Source organism: Poeciliopsis prolifica, unplaced genomic scaffold (assembly GCF_027474105.1).
Source record: "Poeciliopsis prolifica strain line A6 unplaced genomic scaffold, Auburn_PproV2 SCAFFOLD017, whole genome shotgun sequence".
In the NCBI taxonomy this organism is placed as follows: domain Eukaryota; kingdom Metazoa; phylum Chordata; class Actinopteri; order Cyprinodontiformes; family Poeciliidae; genus Poeciliopsis; species Poeciliopsis prolifica.
In genome coordinates, this window is record NW_026562392.1 from 7925505 (window position 1) to 7947009 (window position 21505).

General features: G+C 36.3%; 3 protein-coding genes across 4 annotated transcripts; all 3 read left to right on the forward strand.

Moving 5' to 3' along the window:
• Positions 1-995: 995 nt before the first annotated feature.
• On the forward strand, positions 996-5548 carry LOC129367584 (C-C chemokine receptor type 5-like). The gene is made up of 3 exons (XM_055042128.1): positions 996-1088; positions 3396-3560; positions 3653-5548. The coding sequence occupies exons 1-3, from the start codon at positions 1082-1084 to the stop codon at positions 4531-4533; spliced, it is 1053 nt and encodes a 350-aa protein (XP_054898103.1). The 5' UTR covers positions 996-1081; the 3' UTR covers positions 4534-5548.
• Positions 5549-6561: 1013 nt separating this feature from the next.
• si:cabz01093077.1 (C-C chemokine receptor type 3) lies at positions 6562-11546 on the forward strand. The gene is made up of 4 exons (XM_055042135.1): positions 6562-6638; positions 9058-9194; positions 9320-9492; positions 9701-11546. The coding sequence occupies exons 2-4, from the start codon at positions 9062-9064 to the stop codon at positions 10397-10399; spliced, it is 1005 nt and encodes a 334-aa protein (XP_054898110.1). The 5' UTR covers positions 6562-6638; positions 9058-9061; the 3' UTR covers positions 10400-11546.
• A 1855-nt stretch (positions 11547-13401) lies between these two features.
• cabz01093075.1 lies at positions 13402-20815 on the forward strand. Of its 2 annotated transcripts, none has more exons than XM_055041785.1 (2): positions 13402-13482; positions 18171-20815. In XM_055041785.1, exons 1-2 carry the CDS (start codon positions 13442-13444, stop codon positions 19240-19242), a joined length of 1113 nt encoding a protein of 370 aa, XP_054897760.1. In that variant the 5' UTR covers positions 13402-13441; the 3' UTR covers positions 19243-20815. The 2 variants fall into 2 exon arrangements, with proteins under 2 accessions (XP_054897760.1, XP_054897759.1); XM_055041784.1 differs by lacking the exon at positions 13402-13482 and adding an exon at positions 14968-15086.
• The last annotated feature ends 690 nt before the right edge of the window (positions 20816-21505 follow it).

The following is a 21505-nucleotide window of genomic DNA, read 5'->3' on the forward strand; positions in this document are numbered from 1 at the left end:
GTGTTCATAGACCAAAAATAGCGGGCATTTAAAGGTCAGTTCCTCTAACAAATAGGAAGATTCTTTTTTCTTCAGATCATCTGATTCCGATCTTTAGCAGACATACAGGTGTATCTCTACCCTAAATCTTGTAGACACGCTTTGCATGCCAACAAAATATTTTGATCTTAAGCGGTGGCAAAATAACCCAAAAACAGACAGATTAACATTTTAACAACGTAAAAAATAAAAAATGTTCATTCAATAAAAATCCCTGAAAGTGTTTTCCAATAATAGCAGGTTGGGGAATTCTTAAAGTAATTTGGTCAAGCATCTGCAAACCGGTACCAAAGTTGACAACATATCACTGTACAAACTATTCTCAGAATGTGTCATTTTGAAAGATGTAATGTGTGACGGCCACTGAAACTTTGTCTGTGTTTCCGTTCAGTCTGTGCCTTCGACTGCTTCAAATAAGTCAAAAAACTGTGGTTCTACAGCTGCATACAAACGTTACCTAAAAGCGATATTTATAAAAGCAGAAAGAGGAACAAACATATGAAGACAGTTAGGATATCACAATAAAAGATAAATAAGTATATATTAGTTTATATATATTTATAAAACTTATAACAAACTGTGTTTTTGCAGACTAATAAAATGGCCTGAAAACTGATTTTTGAGACAGAATGATCTTAAAACATGCTATGCAAATAACATTGCCCCCATTGTTCCATCATCACTGAAACTTGCATGACAAAGAGCTTTTAAATAAAAATCACCAGATATAATGTGCATGTCAAAACGTTTTGTCAGTATCTGGCAGATTTTCTCACTTGTTTTACAAGTCATTATGTTCTATTTTTCTGCCAGATCGTCATCAGAAGTGTAGAGATAAAGATCTCGCCCAGGGACTAACAGGAAACAACATGTGCACTTCAGTTTCTCACTGTTTCTAGTCACTTTATTAAGGCTGTGCGGGTTTGGAGGCAGATCATCCTTTCTGCTCGTTTGAGAGCATCACAATCGCAAAGAGGCAGGCAGACCTCAGAAGCAAATTTGGATTTTATCTGATTGAAGAAGGTATCACTGAGACACCACCATGTCAAGTAAGTGCATTTCAACAAATAGAAATAACTTGAGTTTTTGCACTTTTCTTTTTTCATATATATATATATATATATATATATATATATATATATATATATATATATAATATATATATATATATATATATATATAAAACTTAGAGTAAAACTTCTAAAAATACAAACATATATATATATATATATATATATATATATATATATACATATATATATATATATATATATGTATATATATATATATATATATATATATATATATATATATATATATATATATATATATATATATATATATATATATATATATATATATATATATATATATATATATATATATATATATATATATATATATATATATATATATATATATATATATATATATATATATATATATATATATATATATATATATATATATATATATGTGTGTGTGTATTTTTAGAAGTTTTACTCTTAGCTCCTGTTAGTTCAAAATTTTTGTATTGTATTTTGTATTGTACTCAAAAGTAAATTTTTGAATATAATAAAATGCAATATCATGTTCAATTGGGCATAAATAAATTAAGAATGACTCATAATAAAAAAGAAAAGAAACAAAATTATTGAATATTCTCCATTTTTAGAAGTTATTTTTTCATTAAACAGGATCTGTGTGTTTGCATTTTGTAAAAAAATAATGCAGAAGAAATGAGTGTACAGAAACCTTTGACCGATATGTATACTATTCATACCTCCTGAGTCACATGCATGAGAAACAATGTACAGCTATGGTGAAATAAAATGACGTGGAGCAGTATATTTATGTTCTTACCTTTGAATGCATTATCTGCAATAACCAGCAGATGGCGGACAAAGGTTTCATTATGAACTGTTTTATAAATTTGCCTCCAGGATGTCAGCAGTTTAAGCAGCTAGATGTGTTTGGTTTACAGATAGTTTACATACAAGTTTTGTGTTGTGGTGCTTATTGAATAATTCACACACACGTCAATACAGGCAAGGCAGGCTTGAACTTTGTGCTTCTGTTTCAATAAAAAAATTCTTAAATATATGCTATTGGCCTCTGATGTTATATCTTTGAGTGATTCGTCATTGTATCAGGATCGCTCCGATTTGTTCAGATGCAAAAGAGTTCATAACGCTTTAAGGTTTTAGAATTTTGTCACATTAAACCCACAAAATTTATTGCACTGCATGTGTTTTTGTGTCAGACCAATAAAAGTATGGTAACTCCGAAGTTACCATACTTGTATGAAGCTGTAGTTTGTAACTACGAAGTGAAAAGAAAATAACATGCTGACTTTACAAATTATGGCATAAAAAAAACCCCCTGTTTTATTTTTTCTAAATGCAAATAAAATCTAGTGCATTGCAGTGCAATTGCATTGAGTCACATAATAAATAAGGAGCCCACAATCCACATGTGTTTTATTTAACTTCAGTAAAACAAAACAAAACAAAAAAATCAGCTGTTGTCTAAAGGCATCAGAAGTTTTTAGAAGCACTGAAGAATAAAGAGCTGGCTAAGGAATAGCAGGGAGGTCTGGTATAAAATCATAGAGATATCTAAAGTGGTTTTAGGCTTTAAAACAATATCTCTAGCTTTGATGATTGGATTTAGACTAAAACTGGCTCCAGGCCTTATTTATTTTTATCTGCAGAAATAAGCCAAGAACTGAGGTTTGCTAAGCATGACTAAGACCCAAATTTAGAAACATACCAATTTCCTGTTTTCGTTGAGATTATGATGTTGACCAGTTATTGTATTTTTTCCAAGGACATTAAATTGCATTACATTAACTCTTTACTACTTTACCATTAAGTCATATGTCTCCAAAGTATGCATATATTCTTTTTTGTTATCACCTCAAAAACCATATTGACGTACTTCCTGCAGTTTAAAGTGTTCGTAACCAAAAATAGTGGGCAAAAAAGTTCACCGCATCTAGAAAAGAGGAACAATCTGAGTCTTTTTTTAAGATCATCTGATTTTGAACTCCAGCAGACTGACTGGTGTGTCTTTATCCTAAGTGTTGTAGACACTTTAGGAATTGGAGAATTCTTAAAGTAATTTCACCACAATTGACAACACATTGCTAATTTCTTAATTTGTAGAAACGTACGGCTCATGTCAGAATAAGCTGACAGGACAACAGCTAGTTGAGATTGCTAATACAAGCCACATATTTTGTTTCTTTAAGTTGAAAATCAGCTTCCTTTAGATGAACATCTGAATATTTTTGCAACAACTTTTGAATGAACTGACAATGAGATTGATGTTTGATGAAACATCTCTGTCTACAGACATCACTGAAGACCCCTTCCTGAGCACGTCGGCTGATTATTCAGGCTATTACTACTTCGATGAAAACAAGACCTACTCTCCATGTGAGCAGGATGATATGAGGTCATTTTCTGAGGGGTTTCTGGTGACTATCTACACCTTGGTGTTCATCCTGGGCTTCTTAGGTAAGAGTATAAATTAAGCTCCAAAGACACTCCTACAACAAACTATTCTGCCAGGATCTAACATGTTGATCTGATCTCTTTCTGTTTGAAAGGAAATGGCCTGGTTGTCTGCGTCCTAGTGAAACATCGCAACCAGACCAACATGACTGACATGTGTCTCTTCAACCTGGCCTTGTCTGATCTCCTATTCCTCCTGACGCTCCCATTCTACATTCACTATTCTCTGGTTGGCAAGTGGACCTTTGGTGACTTCATGTGCCGTTTCCTGTCCTGCTCCCACAGCACCGGCTTCTTCAGCAGCATCTTCTTCATGGTTATCATGACGATTGACCGCTATATCATTATCATGTACGCTCACAAGGTGGCACGGTATCGCACAACAAAGGCGTGTTTTTCTCTGATTCTGTTCATTTGGATCCTGAGCATCTGCGTGTCTCTTCCAACCTTCATCTTTGCAAAGTTAGAAAATAATGGCAGCTGTTTTTACGAACCGGACAGTGACATCTTGGCCTATTACGATATGTTTGCTACAAATATTCTGGGTCTCTTGATTCCCATGCTAGTGATGGTGGCTTGCTACTCAAGGATAATCCCCACTCTGGTGAAAATGAGGACGGCCAAAAGGCACAGAATCATCAAGCTCATCATCTCTATAATGATCATTTTCTTCCTGTTTTGGAGTCCGTATCACATTTGCCGCTTCTTGAACTTCCTGTATTCCAAAAACCTATTAGCCACTGGCTGCACTGTGGAGATGCGCATCAAGGAGTGGATCATAGTGTCAGAGACAATAGCGTACACACACTGCTGCCTGAACCCCATCATATACGCCTTCGTGGGACAAAAGTTTATGAGACGAGCCATGCAGTTGCTGAAGAAATGGGCGCCTGGCCCTGTGAGTTTTACCGAGAACTCATTCAGGAGAAGTTCAGTGATGTCCAGATCTTCTGTCACCTCCACTGTCATGATGTAGGAGCTACAAGTGGACATTTTCTGACTTTGGATATTGGTAGAGACTCATCGGGCACTCCAGGCCACTCGGGGTCCTTGTTGTGGTTTCATCCTTAAAATGACAACATTCATCAGTATCTAATCTTAAATACAATCTGTACATCCTTTGAACCCTTTGTATTTTGTTTCAACCAAGACACTTCCTCCTACTTGTGACGTTGGATGCAGAAAGGGCATCAGACCAAGCTTACAGTTTGGAACAGCTTGCAACCACAAAGATCTTCACAGAGACTTTAGATAACACAGTTTTGTTATTTCTTCCTCACACCTTTGCGAGGTGATGCAAAATAATAATAAAGACATCTTCCAGCAGAGAACTTTTTCATCCTACTCTGCATTCATTGAATAATTTTTTGCTTACTGTGCAGTTGAACAATCTACAGGACATTTTCAAAAGTTATCAAAAAGAGTTGTATTGTTATCCTGTCTGCTGTAATATGTTCTGCTCTTTATAATAAAATTACTTTCCAGAGTTTTCAAATCTGTCATCTTTTCACTCAAGAATGTTAGTAGTATGTTGGGTAGCATGTGATCTTTCTCTCAGTTAATGTGGCAGTCTGCTTTGTAGGAGTATTGCTCATCTGCAGACTGGAAGGAAAGTGGGACTTTTTTCTGCTTTTATCTGCCAGATTATCAAAACCTGCCAGCTTTTGCATCGTGTTAGCTACTTTCATATATTGATGTAGTTGGTGAAACTGAGAGAAGAGGCACGCACTGAGTAGAGCCTCCTGCAAGACAAGGTACTGCAGAATATTTTTTGGTGTACAGATATTTTTCTTAATTGTGCCAAAACTTTCTTCAGTTGAATAGAAACACAACTGAAATTATTCTCTTTGGACATAAAGAAAGATAAGCAATGAAACAATAGTCAACATTCTGATGTATAACAATGACAAAATGTAATGTTTCAATTCTTGACTGTGTGTTCTATGACTTGTATTTTTGTGTTTATATGATGTAAAGTACTTTGAAATGCCTTGTTGCTGAAAGATGCCATAAAAATAAAATATGGTTGATTTGATTGATTTTGTCACATTATAACTGCACATTGTCTGATTTTATCTGATAAAGCATGAATATGAATCCAAAGAGTAAGGATACAAGAACTGTTCCTTCTTATAGGTGTATCTTGTCCGCCAGTCTCAAAGCTTTTGCAGCCAAAACTTTTGCAGCCTGACATGTTTTCTATCAGGCTTGGCTAATATATAGTTCCATCCAACTTCAAATGAGGTCTGACCATGTTCCCTGCATTTGCTAAAGAGCAGCATTGTCTCTGCATTGTGTTCTGCATGTAGGCCTAAAGGTTCAGATTTGTTCTCATCTAATCAAAGCATCTCAATATTGAGCCCTACATGCTTTGTATCAAAATACAAATGCAGCTTACTGTGGCTTTCCTTCAATGATCACTTTCTTCAAGGTATTGTTTTCAAAAGTCAAATTTGTGGAGCATCCAGCAAGTAGTAGATTCATCCTGCTGAGCTATGGCTTTCTGCAGCTACTCAGGTGTTACCATTGGACTTTTGGCTGACTCTCAATTTAAGCTTTGTGTTGACTTTCAAGCAAAATCCAATTGAAATACATACAAATTTGGGATTACTAAGATTAAAAATTTTTTAAAAAGTTCAGGCGATATAGAAGACAATGTATAACTTTTACGTCGGTGAGACTGTTCATTTCTGCAAATCCCTGTCAAGGGATTTCATTCAATAATCTGAATGAAAAGCTTTCTGTTTTGGAATAAAGATTAAAGACAAGACCCTTCAAAGACCTCTGAAATGAGTAAAGAAAACAGCAGAGCTCCCCATGAGCAGACATTTCCGCCCTCTCCAATTCTTTCTGTACACATCAAGGGAGAATTCTCAGAATACCGCACTGACACCTCTGTGCAGGTTTAACACGATGCAGAGGAAACAACAAAACCCAGAGTTCACGTTACCAGAAATGAGCCTTGCTGCAGGATTTGTCACAAAAACTTTGCAAGCAACTGGCAGGATGACAATGAAATCTTGATGCACGGCTCAGCAACACACACACACAGCTCAGTATCAGCCTCCGGCAGCCAGTGTGGTAAGTCCCTCAACATCTCAATTTCTAAACTTTTAGTTGCCATTTGGAACACTTTCTTCTCGTTCACCTCCTACACCTTAAGCACAGACGGTAGTTGGTGATTCTCTGTGTACTTGTGGCTGAGCTGCCTACCTGTGTTTGTGCGCGCGCTTGTGTTTTCGCGTAAGCAAAGTCAGCCACAGGAAGTGAGGGTCGGCATAAGTGTCAAAGCAAGTGGTTCAGGGTATGTTCTGAGATGTGGTTTATAAGATCACATGATTTTGATTATGGTCACAACAGTAGGAAGTTTATACTGCACGTGTTTCTGTAATTACAACTCATTCAGAGGAGTAGGAATCTCTAGAAGAAATTCAGTGAATTTGTTTCAGATTTATACAACCGCTTACTAGACTTCTAAAAAGTGTGAAGGATAAGGCTTTCCAGTGTGACTCATTAAATGATGATGGTATCTGAAGTTCAGCTTAAAAGGGCAGAAAAGTCCAAAAACACTAATACAAATTACCCCCCAGCTCAGTGTCAACCTTATACAGCGTCCAGTCCTCGTGGTGGTGACGAAGAACGAAGTGTTCTGTGAAACTGAGAGGCATGCTGCGTGCTACCGTTGTTTCTTGAAGATTTCTGAAAGGAATTTTAACACACAACTCAGAGATAATTAGTTCTATATTTTTAATTTTTTTTTATAACACAAGACAGGAGTATCAGGAGTCAAATGACCCAATGGGAAAGTAAGTATTGATGTACAAAATTATATTTGGATATTTTGTCCTCTTTTGCTTGTTATGAAAGTATCTTCCAATTATTAATATTGTAGAGACTCAATAAGATAAAGTGCCTGTTTGTTCACCTTTCGACAACAAAAGTACAAACTTCATTCAGTATGTCTAATGTAAACTCTTTTTGCTTGAGAGAAGGCTTACTAAAGTGGGATGTTTGGTGACAGGAAACGGCAGATGTTGCGCACTAAAAATGTGTTTTTTCTTAAAATGAAAAAAGAAATTGTAACTTTTGAAATGCATGTATCCAATTATTAAATTAGATTATCAAACTATTTTACTTGCTGCAAAACCAAGCCAATGGTGGCTTTTTTTTTTTGCCACCCTAGGCATCAGTAAGGCTTTGTGATGACTGGAAATAAATCTTAAATCTGTACTCACTATTCTCTACTAAATTATTTTTTATTCAGCTATAGTGCAGTGTTTTCAAACATGAATGACCTGTTTGAGGTATTCTTCTTCATTTGAGAGATCACAAATTGGCAACACTGTCACTTAGAAATCTCTGACAGAAAGGCAAATGCTTCTAACAAGTGGTCCAGGTTCTGAAACAGAAAAGCAGCCCCTGGTTACTGCACTACTTTCAATGATTATTTTTATTTTTTTTGTATTTTTTTCTGGGTGCTAAATTAGTCCTACACCACATGTGCAAGGACACACAACTTCCAAAAAGTCCCACAGAATATTTTCACAAAAGTTTCCACAACTCATCGAAATGTTTCTTGGTAAATGTTCTTTTAATTTAACAGAGCCTCTTGCCTTGGAACTCTCCCATGGCATCTTTTCTTTCTTATTGTTGAACCATAAATGTTCTTGAACTAATGCAGGTGACATCTGCAGTCCCTTAAGTGTGGTTCAAGGTGATATTATGACCTCCTATGAACTGTCATTGAGCAATAAAATGTTTATTTTGTTCTCTTTTTTGCTGGAATCCCAAAGCCTTATTTAAAGACTAGTTGGCGCTAGTGGCCTTTCTTTGAAAGTACTTCGACAGGAAAAACATGGTAAAACATGCAGCAAATGTCGTCAGGCTGGGAATCAAACCTGCGGCTACTGTCTTGAGTACATGTGGAGTGCTTTGCCCCTGCGCCTCCACTGCAATCCTTTATGAACGAGCAGATATCAATAACTTTTTTTCTCTTATGTGCTCTTGAATCTTTTCAAGACCAGATACTTTTTGAGATCGTTTAGCCTACGTCCTGTTACCAGACAGGCTCCAGCTGAATAATTTCCTGATTTCATGGTAATGTCAGTAATCACTAGTCCAGAGTTTGACTAGGGAAACCAAGGGCAATTTAAAAGAAATAAGTTTAATAAGTGTAAATTCATGATTTACTGATTGCATAAATTCTTTTTCATATATTACCACGATGTTCAGAATAGCTTTTTATTGCCACGTTATTCAGCATAGCGTTTTTTGAATGAAATCATCATTTGAAAGTGACCTTGGTATTTATTTAGGTTCTCATTGTCTGATATTCACATCCAAAACATTTACATGTGACAAAGTCCGAAAAGAAAACATAAACTTTAAGGAGGTAAACACTTCACAGTTTTTTTTTTTATGTTAAGGAATATGATTGGGTTTTATCTTTCATTTTCTGTCCGTTGTTTTATTGACGAAGGTTCTGTTCTGTCTCACACAGCACAATGAATGCGGCGGAGAATGGGACCGAATATTATGACTATGATCTCGACTGCAATGAAACAAACTGGGTCTTCACCAGTGGATCTGTGCTCATCCCTGTTCTTTACTACATGTTGTTCTTTGTGGGCCTAATGGGTAAGATCACACACACAAGTCTAACCTGCTAAAACTGAATACGATATCTTAGACAGACATATCTATTTGATTTGGATTGTTTAACCTTAAAAAGCTAAGACGTTTTATTTCAATTTATTTCACAGGAAATGCTATAGTTCTCTGGGTTCTCCTCCAGTACACAAAGATAAGGACTATGACTGATGTGTTTCTTCTAAACCTGGTCCTATCTGACCTTTTAATGGCTGTGTCTCTTCCTGTCTGGCTCCACGTTGCCCAGAGCCTTCCATCCTGCAAACTGGCTACAGGATTCTATCAAGTGAGATAATTTTTCTATTTTTTTTTAAATACAGAAAATGTTCAAACACTCAGAAACTAGAGCTTTTTTAATGGTAACCAGCAGTATTTAAAATTATATACAAAAAACAAGACACCCCCTAAGGAAATTGCAGAATGTCTAACCAGTTTTGCTTAATATTCTATCGCATCCTGTTCTCACTTTACTTCCTTTCTGCCCCTCCAACTAGTTGGGTTTCTACAGCGGGACGTTCTTTGTAACCACAATGAGCGTGGACCGCTACCTCGCCATCGTCCACGCTGTGGCGGCCATGCGAAAACGGACCCTTCGCTACGGACTCATCGCCAGCGTCACCATCTGGGTCACATCTATGGTCTTGGCAGCCCCACAAGTGGTCTTTGCCAGCTTAGAGTCGCTGGACAATGAAAGCTTCCAGTGCCATGCCATCTACCCAGAGGAAACCAATGAGTCGTGGAAAATGCAGCGAAATTTCACAGAGAACGTGGTGGCCCTTTTTCTCTGTCTTCCTGTCATTATTTTTTGCTACGTGAATATCCTCATAGTCGTCTCCAAAAGCAGGAATTCCAAAAGGGACAAAGCAATCAAGCTGATTTTCACTGTGGTGTGTCTGTTTGTGCTGTGCTGGGTGCCCTACAACATCGTAGTCTTCCTGAAGACACTGCAACTGATGTCTGAATACCTAAACAACTGCGAGTCGTCACAGGCCATTGACACAGCCATGCTCTTTGCCGAGATCATTGCTATGTGTCACTGCTGCCTAAATCCAGTCATCTACGCATTCGTCGGGGAGAAGTTCAGGAAGACGTTAGCCAAAGTGCTTTCCAAGTATTTCCGTTGGAATTACCAGAGCACCAGCCAAACCACAGACAACGAGACCTCCAACACACCTGTACGATCAGATTATTGAAACTGGGTCATCCTTGTGATCGTGCAGTGCTTCTGTTTCTCTGCACTGAGAGACTAAATAGATAAAGATGCGTGCGCGTGTGTGTAAGACAGCATGGTGGCAGTGGTTATGGCGGAGGGGGAGGGCACACACGCGGTTTCAGTTTGCAAAGGTTTTGGCGCATGTATCGAGTTCTTCCTTGTCACATGTAAGGTGATGACTCATTTGGAAAATGCGCAAGAATTACCTGAAACATTTAAATGCAAACTCCAAACAACCCATGTCTTTCTGTCGTTCTGTTCAGCATTTAACAAGAAGTACAAAGAGCAGATACAAAAAATTAATCACTTTTTTATGTATATATAGAGAGATATATGTAGTTTGAATGTACAAGAAGACCATCAAGATTAGATAAGAATGCTTTTCTATTTTTTTTATAAATTCTGCTGTTTGTGAATACCAAAATGTATTACATTGTGTTGTTGGTGTTTTTTGTCAGCTTCTTATTCAATAAATGTCAAATGCCTTTCGCCCACAGAGTCTTTCAAGATCTTGATGTCTTTGAAAAGCTCTTTCTGTATCATAAATGTAGTTCAAACTTTTCCAAAATCTTCAACTATTGAGCATCTTACGTCTTAAACTGGTTCATCATGTTTTAGATGAGCCAGCAAGTGACCTGTTTCAAAAAATTTCAAGTACTTCATAATGATTCAAAGATTAGTTTTTTCTCGAATTTATCAGGGGTAAAATTTATTCAAGCTGAACCACAACCTAATCTTGTGTGAAAAAGTAATTGACTCCTAAACCATGCCACCATGGCAACAAACAACTGCTATCAAGCAGCAGTGATTTGGGTTTCTGTGTGTTTAGGTTTCTGTGGAGTCTCTGTGTTGTCCCGTCTGCCTCTTGATTGAGTGCAGCTGTTCCTTGTTTCCCCTGATTGTCTCCCACCTGCGTTCCTTGTTCCTTGTCGGGTTCTCATCTTGATGTGTCTCATTGGTCGTCGGAAATCTTGTTTTCCAGTTGCTACCAGTTTTGAGCCTCAGCCTTGTACTCAACCTGTGCTGCCTGAATTTTTGGACTTGTACTCATTTCATCATTAAACTCATCATTTCTTCACTCCAACTTGGGTCATCGGTGTCATCCTCACCACTTCCTCACTGCTAATCATGACACTGACTTTTTTTTACAATATTAAGGCAGAATTTCTGCAGCCTCTTCTTAGCATGGTTGTTTTATTCCAGCCACATTGGAGGGTTTTACACATATTTACAGCAAGCGAAGCTTTGATTCATATTTTTGGTAAAAAAAAAAAAAAAGTGACATAGGGAACAGAGCAGCATGACGATTCAGACTAGGTGTTCTCTGAGGAAGACGGTGATGTTGGCTATCCACCAGAAAACCAATACATCTGATGGAAATTTCACTGGTGAACAAATTGATCTCATTCCTACTGAAATCTATTAAAGTTGATGTTAAAATCATCCCTTTAGTCACAAGATTGTCTCTGAGAAGAATTGTGACATCAATAAATGATGTAATTTGTTCAGATTATTCAAACTTTATTTGTATTTTTTAGAAGATATGATTTATTTTAAATAAATGTCAATTTGTGTTTTTCCCAGTAATAAAAGTTTATTTTAAATAAATTATATCTTCTAAAAAATACAAATAAAGTTTGAATAATCTGAAATTTGAGGAATGAAAAGGCACCAAATACATAAAGGAAAATAACAGAACTGTGGTAGATATCATGTGCAAATTTACGACCAAGATATGTCTTTTGCTTTTCTTGTTTTATTTGTATAAACAAATTACAATTAATAAAAAGAAGTATTTTTTCTGAAATGAACATTGAGGTCAAATCTGACCCCAACGCCATAAGCTGTTCTAGTTAGTCATTTTTTAAAAGTCAATAAACGCAAAAGATTTATTCAAGAGGAGGGTTCTAATAGTTTTCTGAAACGGTCAAATAAACAATCAATTATACGTCTGTCATTCTATTAATGTGCATTTTATATTTGTAAATTAAAAATGTGTTGAAAGCTTGTCTAATCAGGAGATAAACATGCATCATAAGTTCAAAGTTCTGCAATGTCATTATTTCTGTTTTTAATAAAAGTGTTTAAATTTCAGTGTTTGGTTTTCCAATGCCAGATCTTTTTTTGGATGTCAAGACAACCTGTCACCTTCTTAGCCTCACAGTGGCCCACCTTTGATGTGTATTTGAGATTTTCTGGATACCGCAGAATCGATGGTGTGACTTTTTTAAAAGGCTTTTGAGGCTTGGATCTTGGTGCGCCTGTTCAGGTGAGAAACAAGGTTAAGGTTATGGTTACACTTACTGCAGTGATGGTTACAATGAGGGCAAAACAATATGTCATCGACGGTGTCCTAGAAAGAAGACAATGTGGTATAGAGCGTGCTTATTGTGTGATAGGTGAGAATTCCACAGGTCGTAGTATCACCTTCGAGTGGTATTTCCATTTTCATCCTGTCATGATTTGCAGAGTGTGTCTGTGTGTGTCGTACCTTAAAGCCAACCTGCCCAATAAATTTAATTGTGCCTGAAGGCTGTGTCTTACAGTGACTAAACAGCATTGCCAAAAGCCTAATTTTCTCCTCAACCTGAAAGAGTACAACTTCCTATTCAGGTTAAGGTATTTATTTCCTATAAGCAGCCATGTTTTGAAACCACTTGTACAGACTGCAGCGCTGTCTATTTCGGTAGTATCACTCTTGTGAAAAACAAACCATCATGCCCTGCAACCTCCCATCTATGTGCATCTGCAGGATTTGGTCAAAGTCACTATGTATTTAGTCGAGCATATGTGGACTTGTGGCTCTGTGTGGGTTTTTGCTTTAAAGTTTCAAAAGCTGATAGAGGAAGTACTAAACCATATCATTTATACACAGGCCCACCTGCCTTTCTAGTTTAGGGGGTGGGGAGTGCTCTTCGAAGTGTATAAATCTTTTCACACTTTCATACTGGCTGCCTGATCATATCGGATACACAACTAAGACGCTTTTAATATCACTGCTTACTTTATTCCTGGAAGCAAAATGAATTCAACAGAAAGTGTTCCTTTCTACAACACTGATGGGTATGTTTCCGTTCAATTTGTGTGCATAAGTTCCAAACCTATAGTTTTAATGTAAAAATATGCAGTAAAAAATGTAGAGTCGCTGAATTGTATTCTTACTTGATTGTTCCTGTTGTTTGATTTGTACAGTATTTACTTGTAGTCACACGGAGAATAATAGTTTTTTTGCTTTGTGTGGGCTTTATTATTTTTTTATTTTCAGGACAGGACATGCACTGCTATTTTTAACCTTTGATACATTACAGAAAACAAACTGGGCAGATTTGGATTTAAAATTATTTTAATTTAACCAGAAAAGATACTGATAATATGCATCTGCAAAGGGTATTTTAAAGAGCGTGTATATATATATTTTATTATGATAGTTTTTTTTAATAACTACATACAATTAGCATTAGCCCTGACAGACATTTCCATTTTCATTTGCAGTGTAAGAAAATTTGCCTGACAGCGGATCATTTTGTTTCCAATAGTTATTTTTACCTTCATGTCTTTTACTTCAATTTGTGTTAAGCTTTTTCCCATGTCTCCACTGGGATTTTGGCCCATTCATTTTTGAGGTTGGACACTGAGGTTGGACACTATGAAAGGAGGTGACAGTCACTTCCTTTCACATTTTTCTCTACTGCATTTAAGTCAGGGCAATGTCGACTCACTCTTAAATGTTCATTTGACTTGAAGTAAGAACAAACATGTTGGTCAAATTAACATTACTTTCAGTCTAAATCAGGATTACTGAACCACGCCAATCCATCTGTCATCACACACATCATTCATTTTCCTTTCAATCCTGACTGTACTTATAAGAAACCATTTAGCAAAATGCATAAAAACAAACCTATATGACTTATTTTGACATTTTTCATTTACCTGTGATCTCGTGAGATAATCATCGGCAAGTTGTAAAATGAAGTGATCCCTGCCGATGTGGTTCTAGATCTGAGTCACTGTAAAAGACAAAAAAAAAAAAAAATCATTTGTCAAGCCAGATCGACTGTGGTTTATGTATTTATATTTATTATATTTCAACTAAAAACAATTTACATATGATATAATTACACTATTTTAAAAAATCAGTACATTGTAGACAGTTTAACCCCGTGTATTTGTTTAAAGATTTTTATCTTTAACCACTTTTCTTATCCCTGTGCAGTCTGCAGAGCCACAAATGCACAATTTGTTTTTTTCTTTTTTTTCTTTTTTTAGTCATAAAATATTTATAGTCCGTGTTATTTCTGATTTGTGACTTTTTCTTGTCAGGGAACAGAAATGTTTGCTAGGCACAAATTCAGCAGACAATTGTTCTAATTCTTGTTTCAGTTCTTGATTTTGTGCAGAAAGTAGCACTGCTTTGCTTCAATTCAAAAAGGGGAAAAAAAAAAAAAACTAGGAGGAGTTTCCTAGACACACATCTGATCCAAGACAAACTGGTTTTGGCTGCAGTTTGTGGGCGAGCACATGATGGGATTGTTATAGAAGGTGCGATCGGCGGTTTTCTTCCTCAGAAACTGGGTCGTGGAACCCTGTTGTTTGTCAGCTGAACAGATGAATCCCCCAGATGAGACAGCTTTCACTTTTACTCTCTCTGATATTGGGTCTCCTGGGTAAGAAAACAAAAATTTAAAGCTACATGTTTCATTTTTTGTTGTTTTAGCAACAGTCTTTAAAGCTTAACTGGTCTCTGCTTGCCTTTGGCTGACCTACCTACTTTCATTTCAGAAAGATGTTTTCTTGGAGTTCAGTTTCAGTTTTAGCTGCATATAAGTTTTATGTTGCATTCTTTCGCCATTTTATTTTAGTAACTCCTTCTCTGACCGAGGCTATATACTTTCTGTGTTGCAGTTGCAGATTTGGCAACATATATAGAAATAATAATAATAATTAAAACCGAAGCAGGATTAGTCTGATTAAAAACAGAAATAACCCCAGAACTGGTGTGTGTTTATATATGTAGAACTTTGAAATAGAGGCAGATACATCTAGAGAGAAAAGTCTGCAGCCGGATCTATTCTAATCTTAAAAACAGCTGTATTTTCAGCCACAGAGACATTCAAAGGAATTCACAGGGAAACAACCACATTTTGACACGTCTAAGTGTTGAAGTTATTTATTCTCAAACAGTGGGGTTGTTACAGTTCATATAAAATGAAGTTTAAACACGCCCTGTGAAAATATTATCCTATCACCGAAAATGAGACAAAGGGAAAATAATTTCCAAGCTTTTTCTGCCTTTTAATTTAGCATACCTTCTTTATTACTCAGTGGAACTACAGGCAAATCTGTTAAAGCAAAAACATAAAAGAGAAAAATGAATAAATAAAAAAACATTGCGATATGCTGGCTGCATAAGAATGCACAACCATACTTTGTTGATTAATTCCAGGTTTCAGAGTTGTTTTTGGCAATCTGCTTATGAGAATCTGATCAGGAATCTGAAATGGATATGAGTTACTCAAGTTTTTCCCAGAATTTCCTCATTCGCATTCTTTAGCATGTAAACAAGTCTAGTTTATTTATGCCACTTTTTACAATTTAAAGTGCATGCATATTTGCAATATAAATAACACGAGTGCTGAAAAGAAACAAATCTCAATGCAGTAAGAATTACTGTATTGAGCAGACACTCAATACAGTAAGCAGACACATTCCTAGCTGTCTCTTAAAAATCTCAGAGGTGGTTGAAGGTAATTGAAGGCTTGTTGTGAAAACGCATCCCATTACATCTGGTATGAAGGACAACAAGTAAACACAGATCAGATCAGCTAACCTAAAGGACGTCCTACAAGTGAAGCCAGGCAGGCAGAAATATAAGTTACTGTCTCTATACCATGAAGACCACAAACTTTAACATGGATCCTGGAGAGAGAAGCGTTATGTGATAGAAACTGATCAGAAACTGGAGATTATAACCAAAGTAAATATAAAGTCTTCACATACAAAAAGGTGGCAAAAGTTGAAATGGATTACCTGCGTAAAGGTAACAGTGCGGAGAAAGAAAATCTGAGTATTAGATATGAAGAGTGAATGGAGCAGTGACATTACTAAAACTGATATTTTGTTCCAGAGTCACAAAAAACAACTCTCAACTCCCAGTGAAAAATAATGGTGGCGGTATGATACTTTGCTCTTGCTGTTCTAAACTAGATAAACTAGAACTTTATCTTGAATGGTAAATGTCAGTTTGTGTTTTCCTCTCTAACTTGGTGTTCATTTCTAAGTTGAATTGTTCAGGGTATAATAATTAAAGGTAGAAAAAGTCTCAAAATGATTTCAACTATATTGTGTGCGGATTTGTTTTACACCCACTAAATTATTCATACTCCTGTCAGATTTGAGTTAAAAGCATGTTAATCTTTCATTTTCAAAATCGTATTCCTCCTGCCTGGCAATGAGAGTAGTATTTTGGAGTGGTCCAACTAGAACCCATTGAAACTCCTTACTAGAGAAATATTAAATATCAGAATGAAAACATGGAAAAATACACCAACTTGTCTGCCTCGATCTCCAAATTATTCGGCTTGAATTGTGCAGTCATGACTAGACAGATGTTCGATGTGAAGCTCACACGGCGTGGCATGTTGAAGAGAGGATTAATTTACTGTGTAAGAAACTCCAGACATGGGCTGATGTCCCCAGTGTTAAAATGACTGTGGTGGTTGACTCTCCAACAGACTAAAAGTTTGTGTGTCTAAGTGGTCAGTGGCTCAGGAGTACAACAGGGGGTTGTACTCAGACTGGTGTTTTCAGTCAGACTTTCAGTACAAGTCAGAGTTCTATCATCTGTAAAAAAATAAAAATAAAAATTCTCAGATCTCTCTGCAATTGTCAGGTTGATATGATACAGACACAGAGAGCATGGTGGACCGCTTTGTAACGTGGTTTGGGAACTCATCTTGAATGTTGAAATAAAAGATTTTTGTTTGATTTTACAAAGCATAAGTTTCCATCAAAAATAGTTTTAATTGTGGAAAAATGTCAGCTTCACATCACAGTAATCTAACAACTGGGTTTCTTCAGATGTGGTGCTGCACTGACCATAACCATTGACAAATACTTTATGAATGGACTTAATTAATAAGAGGTCCATCATCATGGACTTGACTGCACAATGGTGGGAGACACATTGTGGAAACAAAGATTATTTCTTTAATAGACATTTCTAGAGGACTGTTCCAATATGGACTCAATGAAGCTCAGTAAGAGCATACAGTCAAGGTTAGTTGCATGCACAGTCGTACATGAACAGTTGCCACAGACTTATTCATTATTTTGCGCTTTGGGTAAGCACTAAAGTTTATTCCACCACAACCGAAGGATGATGAACATTGTTTTCTAGTACAGCAACTTTTAAATCCGAGCATTTTTAATTATTTTAAAATTGCTGTTTGTAAAGAACAACAACATGTACTTTGTAGCCATGTTTTGAGTCAGGCACCGACTCGGGATACATGGTGATAGTCAAGTAATGACTTCATTTACTGTTTGAGTCACAGCTAGCAATTTCAAAGAAGGTGCAGCACATTTCTTTCTCTGTTCTGTTATATTTAACTCTGAGAAAAAATGGGATCAATCTAAATCGGCAGGTCAAGCTTTGAAGAAAATCAGAATTCAGAAAAATCCCAACAGTGTGAAAATGAAATAGTTTGAAAATACTAATCACTTGTCTTTGTTTCTCTTTTTTCTTCTAGGTATAATTCTACACCCTTTACTGAAAACACAACTGAATATTTCTATCCAGACTATGACGACTATCAAACATGCAGTTATGTGAAATATGGGGCTTACTTTCTTCCACCCCTCTATGCTATTTTCTTCCTCTTAGGTCTCCTTGGAAACTCTTTAGTAATCTGGGTCATCGCTTGCGGGGTTAGACTCCGTAGCATGACTGATGTGTGCCTGGTCAACTTGGCCATCGCTGACCTTCTCATGGTGTGCTCTCTTCCCTTCCTCGCCCACCAAGCCAGAGACCAGTGGGTGTTTGGAGATGCTATGTGCAAGATGGTCCTGGGCATTTATCACATTTCTTTCTACTGTGGAATCTTTTTCATCTGTCTGATGAGCATCGATCGCTACCTGGCCATTGTACACGCAGTTTATGCCCTTAGAGCACGCACACGCACCTGTGGCATTGTGGCAGCTGCTATTACATGGGTGGCTGGCTTTTTGGCCTCTTTTCCTGACCTGATTTTCCTCAAAGCCCAAACATCTCCCAACGGTTCTCAGAGCTGCTACCCCGAGTTTCCCGAAAAATTACCCAACGTTACGTCCTTCAGCCTTCATTCATGGAGAGTGTTTAGTCTCTTCAAAATGAACTTTCTGGGCCTGTTTATCCCAATTTTCATCCTAGGCTTCTGCTACTATCAGATCATTTGCAGGTTGCTGTCATCCCAGTCTTCCAAGAGGCAGACCATCCGTTTGGTAGTCATAGTTGTGGCCGTTTTCTTCTGCTGTTGGATTCCTTACAATGTGGCGTCCTTCTTCAAAGCACTGGAACTAATGCACGTCTACATCGGATGTGAAAGCAGCAGGGCCATCACGCTGGCTTTACAGATTACCGAAGTCATCGCCTACTTCCACAGCTGTCTCAATCCCATTCTGTATGTCTTTGTCGGGGAGAAGTTCAGGAGGCACCTCATAAGGCTCATAAACAGAGCTCCATGCAGTCTGTGCCAGGTGATCAAGATGTACATTCCTCAAGAGAGAGGCGCCTCAGTGTACTCACAAACTACCAGCGTGGATGAAAGGAACACCGTGGTGTAATCTGGGACTTTAAATTTAAATCCTGTTACTTATAGCAATACCTTTGTGAACATTTTTTATACACAGAATGTTCATGTGAAGTCAGAAGAGGTCATGCTAGTTTCAAGTTAACGGAGAGGTACCTTTGACTTGTTTTCTTGTTATGACGAACGATGGCGTACGTATATGTAGAAACTATACTGAATGTAATACTTTCCCATGCACAGTGTCTTCCAGTGAACCTTGTATTTCTTAATGTACAGCATTTTAAAATATATTCTATAAAAATGTTTCTTATATTTTATAATCTCATTATGAAGCTGTAAAAAAGTTTTATGCGCAGATTTTTGATACTTATGTTTTATTGCATTCCAACATTTTAAATGAAAAATTCTGCTGTTCATTTTCTGTCTTTTCATTTTGTTTGTAAGAATTTGGCTCCTAACACCTGCTTCTTTAGGGATTAGACATTTGCTTTGTTGTTCACTTGCAGTTAATTTATTTTGGGAAATTACAGAATTAACTATCTATTTTCTTGAATTCGGATTGTCAACAGCTAGCTAAAACCAATAATCCTTACAAATATTAAAATACAAAGGTGTCGAAGTTAGAAAAGTCACTAACCAGAGCCAAAAAGAACCAACTTAGGTTGGTCAAAGTTAACTTGCTTAAGTTATATCATATCATAGACATTGTGTAATAAACAACAACAAATATTCAGAAAAATTAAGATGTTACTGCAAAATAGGAAATTATCTTTATAAGCAAATTTTTATACATAATAACTTAGGTTCATACTTTGTAAAATATACAGGCCTTAACTTTTAATCATTTAGACTTAGATGTAATATTATCACATAAAATTCTTACTAAATTCATTTGAGGCTGCGGTTATCAAGCTTACTTGTCCTACCACAGTTTTTCTTTCCACTTGACTTGCAACCAATAGGCGTTGATGCTTCAATCTTTGAACAGGCAGCTTCTTTTGCATTAACTCTTTGTGGGATACTATACTATATACAATACTATATATTGATGGGTTTTCAGTGGCTCAGGACTTGCCAAGTAAGCCGTCTCCCCCATATGCATGTAGAGCGCAACACAACATTTCTGATTCAAAACAATCGTTTTAATGATTGATTGGATATGATAGTTGTAATTTCTGATAAACAGAATTTGCAGTTTTGATGACATTCTTGTTTATTGCGATGCACCTGTGTTTACAGCTGTGCATTTTATTAAACAGACCGCAGATTGTTGAGAAACTGAATACATGACAGCAAACATCACATCAGAAAAATTTTTGAGCTGAACTAAAATTTCTCTTCCTGAGATAAGTGTGAAACCCTCACGCACAGCAACTATGTTGTACTCATAATCATCCATAAGCAAAATAAACTGAGAAGATAAATTACAAATAAAGATTGTGATAGAGTTCTCGGTTTGCTTGTTCCAGATTGGTGCACAGCCTCTAATGCAACCTGCAGAGTTAGCTTGGTAGACTCAGAAACATGTTCTGCAGAGGATCTGCACCTCACCTCAACCTTAAAAAAAAAAAAAAAAAAAAAAAAAAAACACAACCTGAAAGCGGAAACGTATTACCAAGCTGTGAGTTAACCTTTTCAGGCTTTGCAAACACTGAATAACTTTGATCTTTTTTTGAAATTTCATTTTTTATTGCTCATGCATGTTTTTATACACAGCAGCTGCTGCTTTTGAAAAAAAGAAATACAATTTACCATCTGACAAAGGATTAAGTTTACTAATTCATAAATGGCAAAAAGAAAAAACATTAGTGAATGAAGACAAAGCAGCAATAGCTTTTTTCACTAATATGCACCAAATGTGTGACAATAGACTATTATATACTTAAATCATTATATTATGTTATATATAACAGACTGTATTATATTTATCCTTTTCAAAAAGAAGGATCTTTCAGACAAGAAGTAATTATGAATTGACCACAACTTCCTTTACTCTCGCCCTGCATTTCCTGCCTGTTGCAGGCAGATAAAGCAACAGCCTTCAGAAAAAATGTTTTATATTACATGAGGACTGAAATACACAACATATAAATTATGATTTGTCTCTTAGTCAATAATACTGCTGTTTATAGCCTTGCATTAGACTATGAAAAATATGGCAATAAGCCTCTTCACAACAGTACTAAACATGTAAATATTTCTTAAATCTTGTGTTTATTTTGTTTTTTCTGCATTTTTTTACATTTGCATTTTTTATTGTTTAATAAACCGCATGGTTAAAACATTAAAAATTCCAT